The sequence below is a fragment of the Aethalodelphis obliquidens genome, unplaced genomic scaffold (genome assembly GCF_003676395.1).
Source record: "Aethalodelphis obliquidens isolate GAN/ISIS:26980383/991018 unplaced genomic scaffold, ASM367639v1 scaffold12, whole genome shotgun sequence".
Lineage (NCBI taxonomy): Eukaryota > Metazoa > Chordata > Mammalia > Artiodactyla > Delphinidae > Aethalodelphis > Aethalodelphis obliquidens.
Genome location: NW_020837956.1, coordinates 19,927,026 through 19,942,796, shown reverse-complemented (window position 1 = coordinate 19,942,796; position 15,771 = coordinate 19,927,026). Strand labels below are relative to the sequence as shown.

The 15,771-nt window shown below is 47.1% G+C and overlaps 1 protein-coding gene across 2 annotated transcripts in view; it reads left to right on the top strand.

Annotated features, from left to right (window-relative positions):
• Positions 1 to 14,882, top strand: part of LBH (LBH regulator of Wnt signaling pathway) — a 56,193-nt gene extending 41,311 nt beyond the window's left edge. For both annotated transcript variants that reach the window (XM_027113471.1, XM_027113472.1), the window contains exon 3: positions 13,286 to 14,882. In XM_027113471.1, the coding sequence (XP_026969272.1) occupies positions 13,286 to 13,474 (189 nt within the window). In that variant the 3' untranslated portion in view covers positions 13,475 to 14,882. The remainder of the gene's footprint in view (positions 1 to 13,285) is intronic.
• Positions 14,883 to 15,771: the final 889 nt, after the last annotated feature.

The following is a 15,771-nucleotide window of genomic DNA, read 5'->3' as shown; positions in this document are numbered from 1 at the left end:
TAGAGAAGTACAAACGAAATTTTAAATGCCCATATTCCTATCACTGAAATATTTTGGTATGTTTACTTCCAGTATTTTATATGCATTTTTATTAAAAAAATAAAATTGAGGTAAAACTGTATGTGCCAGAGTGAATCTTTTTCACTTCGTATAATATTGTGACTATGTTCCTGTCACTTGGTTTTCTTTGTAAAATGGCATTTCATTTTGTTATGTACCACTTATTGCTGAATATTTAGGTTGTGGCATATTTTGTTCTTACAGAGAACACTGCTTTGAATATCATTTTACACAAATCTCTGTGCAGGTCTGATTTGTTTCCTCAGAATAAATTCCTGGAAGTAGAATTGCTGAATCAAAGAGATTAAACATCATTAAGCCTCTTGATTATATATTACCTTAATAACAGAAGACAAATAAAAGAGTTTATCATAGTATAAGCTCCCAGCATTGAAAGCTCTACAAATAGAATCTCAGGGTTGTAAAATCTATACCGATGGGATGATGGAGGAGCTTTGTGGAGAGAGTCAGAAAGGTGTTTGGTTACTTTAAAGTGTTTGGGAGATGTTGTACATCTTCCCCTAGTTTGTTAACTGCTTATTTTGAGCAGAGATGATAACAGTTAATGATGTTTAGGCACCATTTAGCCAGCATTGCAAATTAGCCAGGGACATTCTTGTCCCATAGTGGGTATGTTGACATGCTCTGTGAATTACAAATGTATATGAGTTGGCGATCCCCCTACTTATCTCCTTTATTCTGTTAATGACATTGGAGCACCGTGTGACCTTGAGGAAGACCAGGGTAGTTGCCTTGGCTTGGATACCCACGAAGGTTGAACAGACGCACGTTTAGTCCCCTGAACCATCTTGGTTTTCCTGGGGTTCCAGGTCTGGCTTATGGAATGGTCATGGTTTTAGAAATATTGCTTCCCTGGCATCAAGGATAAACTGGGCTCTTAGAAGTAGATCTGAACATAATGGAAGTCTTGGGCCAGTGTTCAAGGGCCTTCCACCCAATAGCACCGCAAGGCTCCAGGTTCTTTGCGACAGGTAAACAGCCTAGGCCAATGTTCCAGTAGAGTCCAGTATGCCTGGCGGTTTACAAGGTTAATTTAGGTGTTACACAGACAAACTTTGAAAATGTTAGTGTATTTTATGGTTATTACCTATGACAAGTAATACTACTTTTCCATTTATGTAGTGATAGAATTTTATTTTATTTTTTAAATGTTTTAAACAAGTGAGTAAAGAAAAAATATAATTGAGCCATAGTGTGTATGTGGACAGGAAAGCGTAACCATGGTGGTGCCTGACTTCCTGGGACTGGCGTCACCGTTGTTACCATGAAGGAGTTTTTTTTCTTCAAGAGTTGAATCTGTCCTCTTGGACGGAAGCATTCTTAAAGATAAGCTAATACTAAATTATGATTTCTGTATTTCTTTGGTCATTTGCCCCCTTGGATATAGCAGTTAAAGCCATATCAGAAACGTTCTTGGCTGTTTTCCTTGGCACCCTAATATTGGAGGTTTTAATGCCAGATTACTTCTTAATCAGGTTCTATGTATACACCCCTTCATGTTTTAACAAAGTGTTAAAACCAAAGTGTTAAAACCTCAGCTGCCCCTGAGGTTCACAGAAACTTTCAAGGGATACGACAGCAGAGAGCATTTTGGAGAAATCAATTTCCACATCTTTAGCTTCCTTCTGTTCCTTTTCTAAAATTGCGTTTCCTGAAGACAGGCTTCACCAGTTTTCTTTTCCTACCTTTCCTATCAAGATTGCCCTCCACCCCCTTTGTAAGAGGACCTGCTTCTCACCTACGTGAATCTTTTAAGGTGCCTTCCCAGCGTATAGAAACCTTAGGAGAATCGAACAAATGGACCATTTAAAAATGTTACTGTCTAAGAAGCGTCATAAATCCCACCTATCTATAAAAAAACCAGTGAAAAATTACCTTTGCGTTTAATTATTATTTGTGGTATGTTTATTGATTACTTATATACTAATAGCTGCAATAAGCCAATCCAGAATTTTATTTTTTTAACTAACAAGGCTTAGGGTCATGGGACATAAAAACATTAAAAGCCAATTTACAAATACATCTTTTTATTGCAGAGAAGTATGAAAAAAGCTAATGACTAAAAACTTTCAAACATGAAAATACATTAATATAAAATTCTATGGAACAGTAGAATGGAAATACATTTTCAAGTAGAGAAAGGAATAAGATTTGACTTACGAGCTTGCTTATGAGTTTTTAAAATAGGTGATGGTAGATATCAAATTGCTATGGTGTTTATAAGCCATTGAGTACTTATTTAAAAGAGTGGCATAAAAATTTATTTTTAAATGGTAATATTTATAATATAGCAGAAGTTTTAGGTGTCGGTTTTAAAAGGTGTGAAAGGAGACAGTTTTTCAAAATTCTTTCAATTCTTTCAAAATTCTTTCAAGATTCTTTCAATCTCCAAGTTTGGAGATCGTGGATATAGATATTTTCCTTGGGATCAAAACTGAGATACAATAGCATCCCAGAGGGGGAGGGTACCTTTGAGACTGGGCCAGTCTCTATCAGATGTGAGAATGCACTCTACAGTAGCGTGGCACTGGGTCACTTACGTGTTCTTTGGACATTGCCAGTGATACGGAGCTCAGAACCTTTCAGCGCAGCGGGATTATGAAGTATGAATCTGGATAACTGGTTTCTAATCTTGGCTTTGCTACTGTCTATGTCATTTCAGGCGACTCCCAGCATCTCTTTGGACCTTGCCTTCCCCATCTGTAATGGAGAGAGTTGATTCTATCATTTTTGTTAGAAGTTGTATAATGCAGTGAAATCCTCCATTCTGATTTTAGATAGGCCCCCTGGAGTTAAAAAAAATCTGCTCTCTCTTAGACTTCATGTCAGCCTTTTAAGTATTTGAAGGCACCTCTTATGTTCCCCTCAAATCTTTTCCAGTTTTAAAACATATTATCCTTCAACCTTGATTTATGGAGTCATCTTTGTGAAGGTATTTTTTTCTCCAGGCCATTGGCTCTCAAATTTTTAAATCTCAGTTCCTTTTACTTTTTAAAAAATTATTTAGGACCCCCAGAGATATTTGTTTATGTGGGTTATATCTTTTGATATTAAAAGTTTAAAAATTTTATTATTTATTAATTCCTTTAAAATGACAATAAAACCATTACATGTTAATATAAGTAATGATTTTTAATAAAAATAAATATATTTTCCAAAACAAAAAAAAAGTTCAGCACAAAGAAAGGTTTCACATTTTTGCAAATCTGTTTGATATCTGGCTTAATAGAAGACAGCTAGAGTCTCACATCTGCTTCTGCTTCCAATCTGTTGTGATCGGTGTTGGTTGAAGTACATGAAGAAAATCTGGCCTATGCAGATATGTACTTAGAAAAGGGAGAAATATTTTAGTAGCCTTTTCATATATTTTTCTTTGATATTTTGGCAAAACTCAGTAAGTGGTAGTTTCTTAAAGGTTAGTGGTAATGTGGAATCTGAAACCTTATCAATGAACTTTCTGTACTCTTACATTAAAATTCATTAGCCTATCTTGCACTTTGAACGAATCTTTTACGCATGCTTGTTTTCATAACGTGCTGTACTGATCATTTGGAAAATATAGGTTTGCTGAGTTATGCAGATCTTCCAAAGTTAACACATTTTGTTACATAATATCAAAAAAAATCACATTAGTTAATATGTGGTCTCATCAGAAATTCTTCAAGTGATAGGAAACTGTCAAGATTATGGTGGCTGATACAAGTTTTACAAAATTCTAATTTTTGCTTGAGACCTCAGTTTTTATCATTGGTAACAAATACCATCAGTCATTTTTTTGAAATATCAGGCTCATTTTCTTTGAAATATTAGGCTCAGGTCTGCCAAATACCCAAGTCTGAATAAACATGGTTGTTGGTCAGTCATTCTTTCAACTAAAAATGGCGTCCCATGGAAAAAGCGGCTCACCACTCAATCCCATAAATGCTTTTCTGCGAGACAACCATTGTGCTCTGATGTGCACCAGAAGTGTTGTATAACGACTTTGCATTTCATCACAGAGTATGTTAAACAACATGTACTTAACAGTCAATATTTAATAAAAATTAATCTTTACTGCTTCATCAAGGACATGAAGTTTTTTTGTTTTTTTTTGTTTTTTTTGCTGTACGCGGGCCTCTCACTGTTGTGGCCTCTCCCATTGCGGAGCACAGGCTCCGGACGCGCAGGCTCAGCGGCCATGGCTCACGGGCCCAGCCGCTCCGCTCCGCGGCATGTGGGATCCTCCCGGACCGGGGCACGAACCCACGTCCCCTGTATCGGTAGGCAGACTCCCAACGACTGCGCCACCAGGGAAGCCCGAAGTTGTTTTTTGTTTTTTTTTAATTGCAAGTGGGAGGTGGTGACGAATACAATGACCACCAGCACAGTTTGCAGCTGCCGCCAGCATTAATTCTTGCTCAGGTGCCAGCAATTTCACCCACCGTTGCTTTTTATACCATTAGCGCAAGTATCAGCACAGGAAAAACGGCAAATAACATCTTAGTATTACTAAGAAAATATTTTAACTCCATGGACACTCTGTCCCTGAAAGGAGCTCAGGAATTAAGCTTTGAGAACCACTGCTCTAGACTGAACAGAATGTGTCTGATCAGACGCTAGCTGGGCATCACCTCCCTGTTAGTGCAGGTGGTGTAGATGGTCTCCATGAGATTAGCGGACCTCTAGGAACATAGCCCTGTTTGCTTCAGTGTTTTCACATCAATACTGCAGTTGCGATCAACTATAATCTCCAGGCCTCTTTTACTGGACCTACTATCAAGCAAGGCTTCCTGTTGGAGAGGGGAAGAAAAGTTTTTAACTTAAAGAAAGATATAAACTAGCTGATGAGCTCACTTTGGGAAAAGGTGAGTTGGGGGTGATGGATGTCATCCAAGTGGAGACTTTCACAGATGGTGGAAAGGGCAGTGAAGCCGTGGATTGGGGAATCCTCAGCCTAAGATGGACAGTGGAAGCCGGGAAGCTGCCTGAGTCCAGAGAAAAGCCTAGGCTGACACCAAGTCCAGGGAGGGCACAGGGAAGGTGAGGTTAGACAGGTCAGGTGAACCTGAGCAGGGTCATGAGAATCAGGAGAGAAGCAGCCTTGAAGCAGGCTGGCCTGGTAGTGTGCTGCAGAGGTCGTGGTGACTGAAGGCCAAGCAGGGCCCTGGGCCTGGGCTGTAAGCAAGTCCTCAGAGACTTGAGAGTGGTTTCCATCCAACGATGGTTTTGGAAGCCAGGTAATAGGGGAGCCCCAGACAAGAAGAGAATGGGAGGCTATGGGACCAGGATAAATATTCAAGATTTTTGTCTCCAAAACAAAGAATGAGGGAATGGTTGGAAATGGCAGCCCTGTCAGTCTGGGCTTTCTGAGAGAGGGTGTGTGGCTGTGGGACACCTGGGTGGCACCAGCAGGAGAGAGAGAGAGAGAGAGAGAGAGGCCATCCCCCAAGGCCCAGAGATGACTGGGAAGCATGTCTTCTTTTCAAAGGGCAATAATGAGATAGTCAGGGGGCATATTTGGATGGGGGTATTTGAAATCATCCTATGCCAGAAAGCTGCAGTGTTTTCTTACCACCCTGGAGAACTTTGAGAGATGTTCTGTAACATTACAAAAGCCCCATCAGCTCGCTGGGCCCGAATTATCTGCAGCAATTCGTGCTAATTAATTGGAATTTGGAACTCCTGACTTGCAGGATGGGTGTGTGTTGGAGAGATGTTTATGAAAGATGGTGTTTATCCAGAGGATTTCCTTTTCTTTTAAGTTTCAAGGCTGGAGGCTTAAGCATCTTTAATCCAAAGGAAGGAGATCCAACAGTTGTTAATAAAGCCCCAAATCTCTGCTCAAGTCTCCTGTAGGATTAGAGACACCAGAGAAGTGTAGGAGAGGGTGAGGTGGATAGTCTATAACCCCAGTCCAGGGGAGATTTGCGTGACGTGAGTCTCAAGGATGGAGAATGAGGTCATTAGCATCTGAGTGGAGGTGGAGGTGTTAGAATGTTCTTCCCCATCCTCTGAATCCAGGCAGTAGCCACTGTGCCCCTTTGCTATAATTCTTTCTGTTCTTGCCACCCACGTTTCACTCTGAAAAGTCAATAAAATGCAAATAATGATGATGATGATAAAATAGCAGGAGGCGAGGATTTCAAAGAACATATTTCTTGCCTTCACGTATTGTTAGGGGACAAAAAGCAGGGTGTACTTTTCTTTTGAATTAGCTGCCCCTCATTCACTCAGCCTTTGTCAGAGCAGGATGCTGGTAGAGATCTGCCCATTGTTAGAAACCAGCCCTTCCTAGGAACGAATAAACACACAAGGCCCATCCATTGTTATTCTCCAGGAAAAATAAGAAACCCAGGCGGCAGGCCCCTAGAGTAGGCTGGGGGAAGGAGGGGAGGGTGCGTAATGGGGAGACTTACGCTGCAGGGGCTTCCACTGAAAGGCCAGGATCTGGACAAGGCAGTGGCTTCCATTCCAGTTGGCCTAACCAATGCCCTGGGAAAAGAGAGGTACTGTAGGAGAAGTCCAGAGAACCTGGCCTAGACTTTGTGAGCACAAGCTCAGGAGTGCTGCTAATTTCCTCCTGTCCCAAGCCACAGCTACAGACGTTCCAGTGCCTTACTGTAAATGCTCCCTGGGGACCCCAGCTTTACCTAATAAGAACCATCATTAGGAATTTAAAGTTTATAGAACATACAGACATACCTGTATTTAATTCTCTCCAAAGCCTATAAGATGGGAATTAGTAGTAATCCCAATTTATAAATGAGGAAAGGGGGGCGATGGGCCTCCACATCTTTGAGCCTGTTGGCTTCCTTGCTGGCACTCAGGCTGAAGCATCGTGTAATCCTTTCAACAATACTGTAGAGTGGAAATTCCTTCCTCATCTTACTCACGAGGCAGCTGAGGCTCAGAGAAGTTAAAACGACTTGACCCCAGTCATAGAGATAATAAAGCACGGGGACAAGGGAAAAGCCAGATCTTTCAGACTCCTGGTCTACCTGTGGGAGTGGAGATTTTCCATCACACGTTTGAGGTTCATTTCTACCCCCTCCTCTGGAACCAGAGAGGGGAGAGACACACTGTGTGGTTTTGGATGCCGAGGCAGATCCCTCTTGGGGCCTTGGAGAGCCACCTGGTTATTCATCGCAGGCCCTCTGTCCCACCTGCCCTCTCCCCCGCACCCCAGCACGCCTCCTTCCTCTGTTCCACCCCAGCAAAGAGGAGCAGGATGGCCGAGCTCCCTGGGTCTCAGCTTGCAGAGCTGGTAATTAGCCCTTTGTATCTAGTTAACCACCTTTCATCTCCTCTACCTGCTGGTGTCCGCTTTCCCTATTAGCATCTCTCAGCTCTTTGCCGAGCCCTCCACCTTCTTTGTGGCCAGCTCGGGTTGTTTGTCAGGGGTGACGGCTGAGGGATGCACGCACACAGGGGAGGGCTGCTCCAACCAGAGTTGCTCATTTTCCGTCCTAGGTGCCAGGCATCTCTCTCCTCTCCCACCCCAGAGGCAGCCAGGTTTAGGTCACCTGGCTTAGAGGCAGACAGTCGATAGCTAGGCCCCCAAATTTCGGGCCTTTGGAGCCCTGGTATTACCTTTCAGTTCCCCTCCGTAGGTGAAATGGGAGCCGACTGACCGGTGACTTTTATACTTTCAACAAAAGCCTGCTGACTAATTCCGCATCTCCAGGGGCTCACCTTCAACCCCAGACTTCTCTGCTCTCAGGCCTCCCATGTCGGTCTATTAGCCAAGCATCCTGAGCTTTCCTGGACGGTCCTGCTTTCACTGTCCTCATATTTATCTATTTATTTGTGTAGCTATTTCAATTTATATTAACTTTACATATTTCATATAAATTTATATTAATAAAAATGAAAGGGAATTAAAAATTTTAGCCTCAAGTGCTTAAGAGACACATGTGGCTGGTGTTTGCCATTGGACAGCGCAGATAGAAAATATTTCTATTATTGCGGAAAGTTCTGTTGGACAGCTCTGATCTACAGGCAGAAATTCCAGTATATTGGCATCCAAACTACATCTCACAGACCATTTCTTCCTAGAAGGTCCTAAAGCTCCTTTGACCTTTTTTTTTAAAATTTATTTTATTTATTTAGTTTTGGCTGCGTTGGGTCTTCCCTGCTGCGTGTGGCCTTTCTTTAGTTGCGGCGAGCAGGGGCTACTCTTTATTGCAGTACGTGGGCTTCTCATTGCGGTGGCTTCTCTTGTTGCGGAACACAGGCTCTAGGCACGCGGACTTCAGTAGTTGTGGCACATGGGCTCAGTACTTGTGGCTCGCGAGCTCTAGAGCACAGGCTCAGTAGTTGTGGCACACGGGCTTAGTTGCTCCACAGCTTGTGAGATATTCCCGGACCAGGGCTCGAACCTGTGTCCCCTGCATTGGCAGGCGGATTCTTAAAACAACTGTGCCACCAGGGAAGCCCCTCCTTTGACCTTTTGAGTGAACTCATTTGAGTTCCCAAAATGTCAGATCCTGTTGGGATTGGAGGCCACCTGACAAAGGATGCCTTTGAAGAAGTGTCCGCTATAAAATTGACCATTACCAAGTTTTTTGTTTGTTTATTTGTTTGTTGTTGTTTTTGTGGTACGCGGGCCTCTCACTGTTGTGGCCTCTCCCATTGCGGAGCACAGGCTCCAGACGCGCAGGCTCAGCGGCCATGGCTCACGGGCCCAGCCACTCCGCAGCATGTGGGATCTTCCCAGACCGGGGCACGAACCCGTGTCCCCTGCATCGGCAGGCAGACTCTCAACCACTGCGCCACCAGGGAAGCCCGACCATTACCAAGTTTGAATGCCTGCTGTTCCCCACAGTGGGACATGCAGGGCCCGGGATGTTCTTGGTGCACGTGATCTCCAAGATGTCATTTGCAAAGGAGGGAACTTGGTGTCTATTAGTTTCATCCAAGCCATCAGCCCTGGCTGCCGAGTGTAACAGCTGGATGTGGAGTCCGGTGCTGGTGGACAGAGGAAGGGGCAAGGCTGAGAGAATCACAGCTGGGATGGATGCTTTGTGATCTGTTCTGCCCTGGAGGGTGAGGGTGGGAAATGCTTCTCAGAGCCTCCCCATCTTCCTTTCTGGACACCTTAGAGAGGAGCCTTTTGCTTCAGAGAGAAACGAAAAGGATTTTTTTCCCCTTCTCCAGTCCAAGGAGAAGGGACGCTTTGGGCTAAGAGGTTTAACCAGAAGCAGTTTCTTTTTGGAACAGGGGCAGTGCTTTATTCCTGGCCAGTTCCTGCAGGCAAACAGCATGCTGGGCTGGCCTGCTGCCCCAACTCTACCTGTCATGTGCTTGGCAAGTCTGACTTGAGTCCTTTTTTCCACTGCCTTCCCCACCCCGTCAAACTGCCGTTGCAACCTCTCATTTTTCTGCTGCCTAGATGATTAAAAAGCATGACTTAGTGGAAAAATCTTGACCTCCTTGGGGTCAGCCTCTTAGGCAGCTGTCAGAGATAAGATTGTACTGGCAAAATACTCAGCTTTGCTCTGCAAGGCTTTCTGTCTGGATGTGAGGAAATGAGAAGCTGGTTGGTTCTGGGTGCGTTTTGTTTGTCTTTGGAGAGAGCTACAATTTTCAGAGGCATAAATTGGTATTATCTGATAATACAATATAATCTCTGATGGGAGGGTTAGATTATTATAGTGATTTTTAAAAATGTAATTAACAGGCTTTGTAAAAGAAAAAAAGTTTTTTTTTCCATGGCGCCTGCTTTGAGCAATTCAGGGAGCAAAGTTCTCTGGCAAGTAAGCAGTATCAGAAGTTCAATGCTCAGACTTCCCCCAAGGACTTAAAAGACTTAATTGTGTGGCTCCTGGTATGAAAGGCATTGTTTAGAGTTATTTTAATTACTGTGTTAGTATTTCTGCCTCTTGCTTGGAGTTTGAAACTGCTGTTGGAGACTGCTCTCGCAGTCCTGTTGAAACTGCTCCAAAGAGGACATTCCGATTTGAGTTTAGCATATGTCTTCAAAGCATTTTATCATCTCTGTATTTGCCCAGGCTTTGCACCCACCTAGTGAGACCAGAAGGCCACTTCACTCTTCACTTCTTAAAAAGAGAAACTGAGGCCCAGGCGTTTGAGAGGTCTTGGTTAGGGTTGTACAAGTGATGTCAAGGTTGATGTGGCTTGACCCAAGTGTTGTCAAATGAGCGCCTCATTCGAAGTCCTGTGGGTCTGAGTTTGGGTCCCCGTTCAGCCGCTTCCTAGCTCTGTGGCCTTGAGTAAGTCACTTGCCCTCTCTGTGCTTCAGTTTCCTCATCTATAAAAAGTGATCACACCACTGCATACTTCAGAGGATTATTGTGAAGATTGAGATTCTGCTCAGCAAACGTGCCTGGCATATCTTCCATCATCAGCAGCCTCCTTATTTTAACACTTTTCCCCCTACTTTTAGTTAAAGATGCATTCCCGGCTTAGAACAAAATCATATGCTCTCCGCCCTTGTCGTCGTCCTCCTGCTTCTGCTGGCCTTGCCGCTGCCTGTCTCTCTGGCTCTTCCTCAGCGGGTGCGATCCTAGCTAGGAGCCGGGCGCCACCTCTCTCAGCCAGGGGGTCACAGCGCAAGCCCAGCCCTGGGCTTTAGGTCAGAGGGTAGAGGCAGGGGCCCAGGGCTGTCTTGGGCCAGGTGTCCATCCCCTCTTGATATTTCGCAGCTCTGTCCTTGAAGATTTAGAACAACTGTTTGGACGGGGCAGCTCATCTTCTGGACCTAGCTGCCCAGATGGTCATCCTGGGGCCTGAACTGCCAAACGGGCCATTAAAGCCTAGGGTCTTGGGCTTCCCTGGTGGCGCAGTGGTTGAGAATCCGCCTGCCAATGCAGGGGACACAGGTTCGAGCCCTGGTCTGGGAGGATCCCACATACCGCGGAGCAACTGGGCCCATGAGCCACAAGTACTGAGCCTGCGCGTCTGGAACCTGTGCTCCGCAACGAGAGGCCACGACAGTGAGAGGCCCGCGCACCGCAATGAAGAGTGGCCCCCGCTTGCCACAACTAGAGAAAGCCCTTGCACAGAAATGAAGACACAACACAGGCAAAAATTAATTAATTAATAAACTCCTACCCCCAACTTAATCAATCTTAATCAATCTTAAATTAATTAATAAACTCCTACCCCCAACTTAATCTTAATCAATCGTAATCAATCTTAAAAAAAAAAAAAAGGCCTAGCGTCTTGCCCACCCTCCCTGGTCAGTTTTCTGTGAAGTGGGCATGTTGACTCAGTGGCATCCATTCATTGTTCAAGAGGCACAGGTGTTGAAGACAGGAGATCTAGGTTTGAATCCTGGCTCTTCCTTGTGACCCTCAGAGCCCCAGGTCTCTCTGCTCCTGGGCAGCGGGGGAGCGGGGGAGGTGAGGCCTACCGGAGGTATCTGAAAAAGCTTTGTAAACTGTAGCATACTTTCCACTCGTGGGGGTTCCCCTCACTCATGCCCAAGGCTTGTGCTCGGAAGGGCACCTGTGTCCTCACCCACAGCAGGAGGCTCCGGCTCCCCAGAGGAGAAGTGAGGAGGGGCCCAAGTAAGCCACTTGACCTTCTCCCTGCTTGGCATGTGGGTCTGTGCGCAGAGCCCAGTCCAGGGGCAGACCTGCAGGGCTGGCTGCATCAGGAAGAGAAAGCCCGCAGGGGGGCGTCATCTTTCCCGCGCCTCCCTTCACCCCACTAGCCTGGCCCCTCCCTGCCTTGTTTTCCTCCTGGCCGCCATTACGATCCTGTTTATAAGCCCGTTAAGTCTTTAATGATGCCTGGTTGTGCAGCTGGCTTAAGACTTAATCCCCCAGCAATAGGGCTTTATTGGATAAATGGTTAATAATCACTCGTCTGCAGGGATTGGGGAGGTTGTGTTGAGGCCCCTGATTCCCGGAAGCCCCACGTGGCCCCTGACATGGTCAGGGACTTGATGGGGACAGCACTGCGTGGGGCTAGGTGCAATAAGATTGGGTACCCTCATAACACCCCAGAAGTTGGGAAAGCCTGAGTTTCTAGGAGAGCACTTCTGCTACCTCCAAGGAACAGAGCCAGGCACAGGGAACCCCCGGGATCTCTTCAAATGTGTGTCTCCACCCCCTCCAGGGTCTGCTTTCCTTTCTTTTGCCATTAACAAGCTGTGTGACCCTGAGCACGTGACCCCTCTGGGCCTCAGTTTCCTTATCTATCAAATGGAGAGGTTGGAAGAGATGGCCTTGCAGGTGCCGTGTGATTCTGTGAGCCCAAGCGTCCCAGACAGTCTCCTCTCTCCGGCTCTCTGGCGTGTCCCCGAGAGCTGTGTGTGGCAGGAGACCAGCAGCCCATTGGATTAAGTACTTAAGCTGCTGGGCAAAGAATTGGGTCAGCTGTAGTCACAGGGCAGTGTGCGCAAACGGAATCCGCAGAGCCTGGATTTTATAGCCTGGTTTGGGGTTTCTCCCAGCTCTGGTCAGGACACACAGTAGGCATCAGAAAAAGGAACCTCGTTGACAGGACTGTGGAAAGAGAAGTAGACTCTTTCAGGTGTAGAGCCGTCAAGGAGCCAGGTGTTGTTTACAGGGGAAAAAAGAGCCTGGGATTATGTTCCCATGTGCCTGTGTCTGGGGCCATGCCTTCAACCCTGATTTGACTTTGACTTTACAGCTACAGCGAGATCAGAACCCGTCTCCTTGAGAGGCACATGATATTGGCCACGGACTTGGGAGTCAGGCAGACCTGGGTTTGATCCCATTCTACCACTGCTCGTTTCCAGGCTGAATGGTTTGGGCAACCTCCTTCTCCAGGAATCTCCTGGGATTCTTTCAGGTGGCGTGAGCAGCACCTATGTTTCTGCCTGACCGTGTTGGGTCCAAATTATATATGTAAAGTACCTGGTAGGTGCCAATAATTATCCTGGGAGGAATTTAATGTTATAGCACCTGTTGTATGCATTGTACTTCTAGAGTAAAATGCTTGCTGCAAATGGAGATGTGACTCACTGTGGACATGATTTTGAGTTCTTTTATCTGAAAACAAGACCAAAAAGTACAAACGCAAATTTGGTGGCACTGCCATGAAAACTTTCAGCTTCAGGATTAGTCTGGGTTTCCCTTGTTGCCCCAGAGTTTGTTCCCTGGCTCCTGCCTGATGCTCTGCAGTATCCCACCTGCTGCTCCCCAGTATCCCAAGGGCGTAGCACGGTCTCTGGTGTATAGCGGGGGCTCGGTCCTGCACGTGTACCTGATGGGGTTCTCCGCTTTTATTTCAGATCTTCCCTGACCCGTCAGACTTCGACCGCTGCTGCAAACTGAAGGACCGTCTGCCCTCCATCGTGGTGGAGCCCACAGAGGGGGAGGTAGAGAGCGGGGAGCTCCGGTGGCCCCCCGAGGAGTTCTTGGTCCAGGAGGATGAACAGGACAACTGTGAAGAGACACCGAACGAAGACAAGGAGCAGTAGGGTCCACGCCGGCTCCCACAGGGTCACACCAGACAGCATCTGTACCTGAACTGTGTTCTTTCCCGCTACCATGGAAGGAGAGCATGAGCCACAATAGTTCTGAAAAAGTCAGACGATGGCTTCCGTTTTGCACCTGCAAATCACTGAGTTGGTTTTCTTTTCTTTTCTTTTCCTTTTTTGAGATGTCGGGCAGTGGAGCCCTCTGCGACAACACGCCGGACCTTTGAGAAAGGAAGCTGCTTAGAGCAGGGGTTGGGGGGTGCGGGGAGGCGGGCGTCTTGGAGATCTTTATCTGAACTCAAGCAGGCTGGGGGCAGCCGTGGGATTCCAGTGGGCTCTGGGGGTGGGCTGGGATGGGGGGATGTGCAAAGCTAGCAAGGAACATCTGGGGCAAGAAAACAAACAGGAGATGAAAGAGAAAATACACATTTTAAAGAAAACATTGAGCAGAGAAGTGCAGCCAGGAAGTACCTACCCAGCAAGCATTCGCTCTGGCTGCTGGGACATCAGACAACAAAGTCTTCATCTCTCTCTAGTTTTGCCCACTGCCAGCCTTTGTTTTTGTTTCAGGTGTGTTGGTCTGTAATGGGGAGGCAGGCAGAGGAGAGCAGTGGAGGCTGGCTACCTGCAAAGCCAGCTGGAGGTGATGCCGATGCCAGGAACGCCTCCCGTTTCCTTCTCCAGACCCTCCCCTCAGGCCCTAGCAGGTGCGTGTGCCCCCGTAATCTGGAGGTTTTTAAAGAGGCTGCAATGTTGAGCGCTCCCCTGATTTATCCTTTTTGCCTCCCAGCCCTTCTGGAAGTAGCGAGAGCCCTTCCCACCCTTGTTGGAGGGCCGATGTAGATGCTTGGACACCAAGGTCCATCCCCACCTGCCCCCCCACACACTTGCTCTCCCTTTGGGCAGAGGCACAGAGTGGTGGGCTCCCCCAGGCTGGCCCTTCCTTCTCCTCATCTCCACCCTCCCAGCCCTGGCACAGCGGTCAGGCCGGGTGGCTGCCAGCCCTGCCGCAGATTCCAGCCAGCCTGGCCAGCCACAGCACCCATTCCCGCGTGGGATCTTGGCCTCTTTTTCCGGTGGGAGCTGAATGGCGAATGGAGGATGCTTTTTCTGTTTCTTGTGGGGGAAGTGAGCTTTAACGCAGGTCCTGAGAGCTGGCAGAGCCTGGGAGTTATTGGATGGCAGTGACAGGCTCTCACGCAGCAGCCTGGGGATTGAATTTGAAACTAAAGGGTGTCATGAGGTCTTGGGCTTCTTCCGCGGTGTGTCTGGATGCAGGGGACAGGACGAGGGAGCATCGTCCCTCCTCACCTCCCACCTGACCCCTGCAAGGCAAGTTGCAAGAGAAGGCTAGCTTGGACTTAGAGCTTCTCGTCATAGTTAAGAACCATCTGGAGCTGCAGAGATTGCAGGACAAGCCCTTCAGACCGTCTCTATCTCAGAGCAGGACGGTGCAGCTAAGAGGTGTGCTCAAGACCCTCCCTGGGGCCGTACTCGGCCAGCGGAGGCACCCACCGTGTCCCCTCGGGGCTCCAGTCAGTCCAGCTTGATCCCAGCTGGGACATGCGTGTAGAGTTGTACTTAATACCTCAAGGTCAGTGTGGCTCTGGAGAACGCTGGTGCAGGAGGACCAGCGTGTGCTATTGTCACATCAGCAGGACTTGGTCCTGGGAAGCCAACGCTCACCCCCTCACCCCTCTGCCCCCAAGCTCTGTGTTGTCTGCTTGTGTTGCACACACTGATGGCAATAACTTCCTCCAGCTCCTCGAGCAAGTGGGAGAGGCCTGCAGCCTGCCCTGCGAGGGGGCTTCTCACTCTCGCTCTCCTTCTCCTTCTGGCTGCAGGGAGCCTTTCCAGTTACCCTCACACCCCCGCAGCTGCAGTTCTCATCCCGTGCCTCCCTGTGTGGATGGGGTCTTGCCTTGGAAAATCCCATGTTTCTGTGTCCCCCTCTCATCTGCTCCCCTGTATCATCTGTCCTGGTCTTGCCGTCTGATGGGAACGTGCTTGTAAACTGCATAACAAATCTACTTTGTGTATATGTGTGTTTATGGGGGTGGTTTATTATTTTTGCCGGTCACTAGACCCCTTTGTACGGTCACGTGCAGTCTGAGCAGGCCAGGGGCTGACAGCTTAAGTCAGGACCCTCAGCGGCGAGCCTCTTGGGGCGACCCAGCTGCTCTTGGACAAGTGGCTGAGCTCCTGTCTGGCCTCCTCTTTTTTTTTTTTAAGTAACTTGTGTGTATTTCTAACTGATGCTATTGAAACAAAACAAAGCAAAACAAAAAACCCCCTAG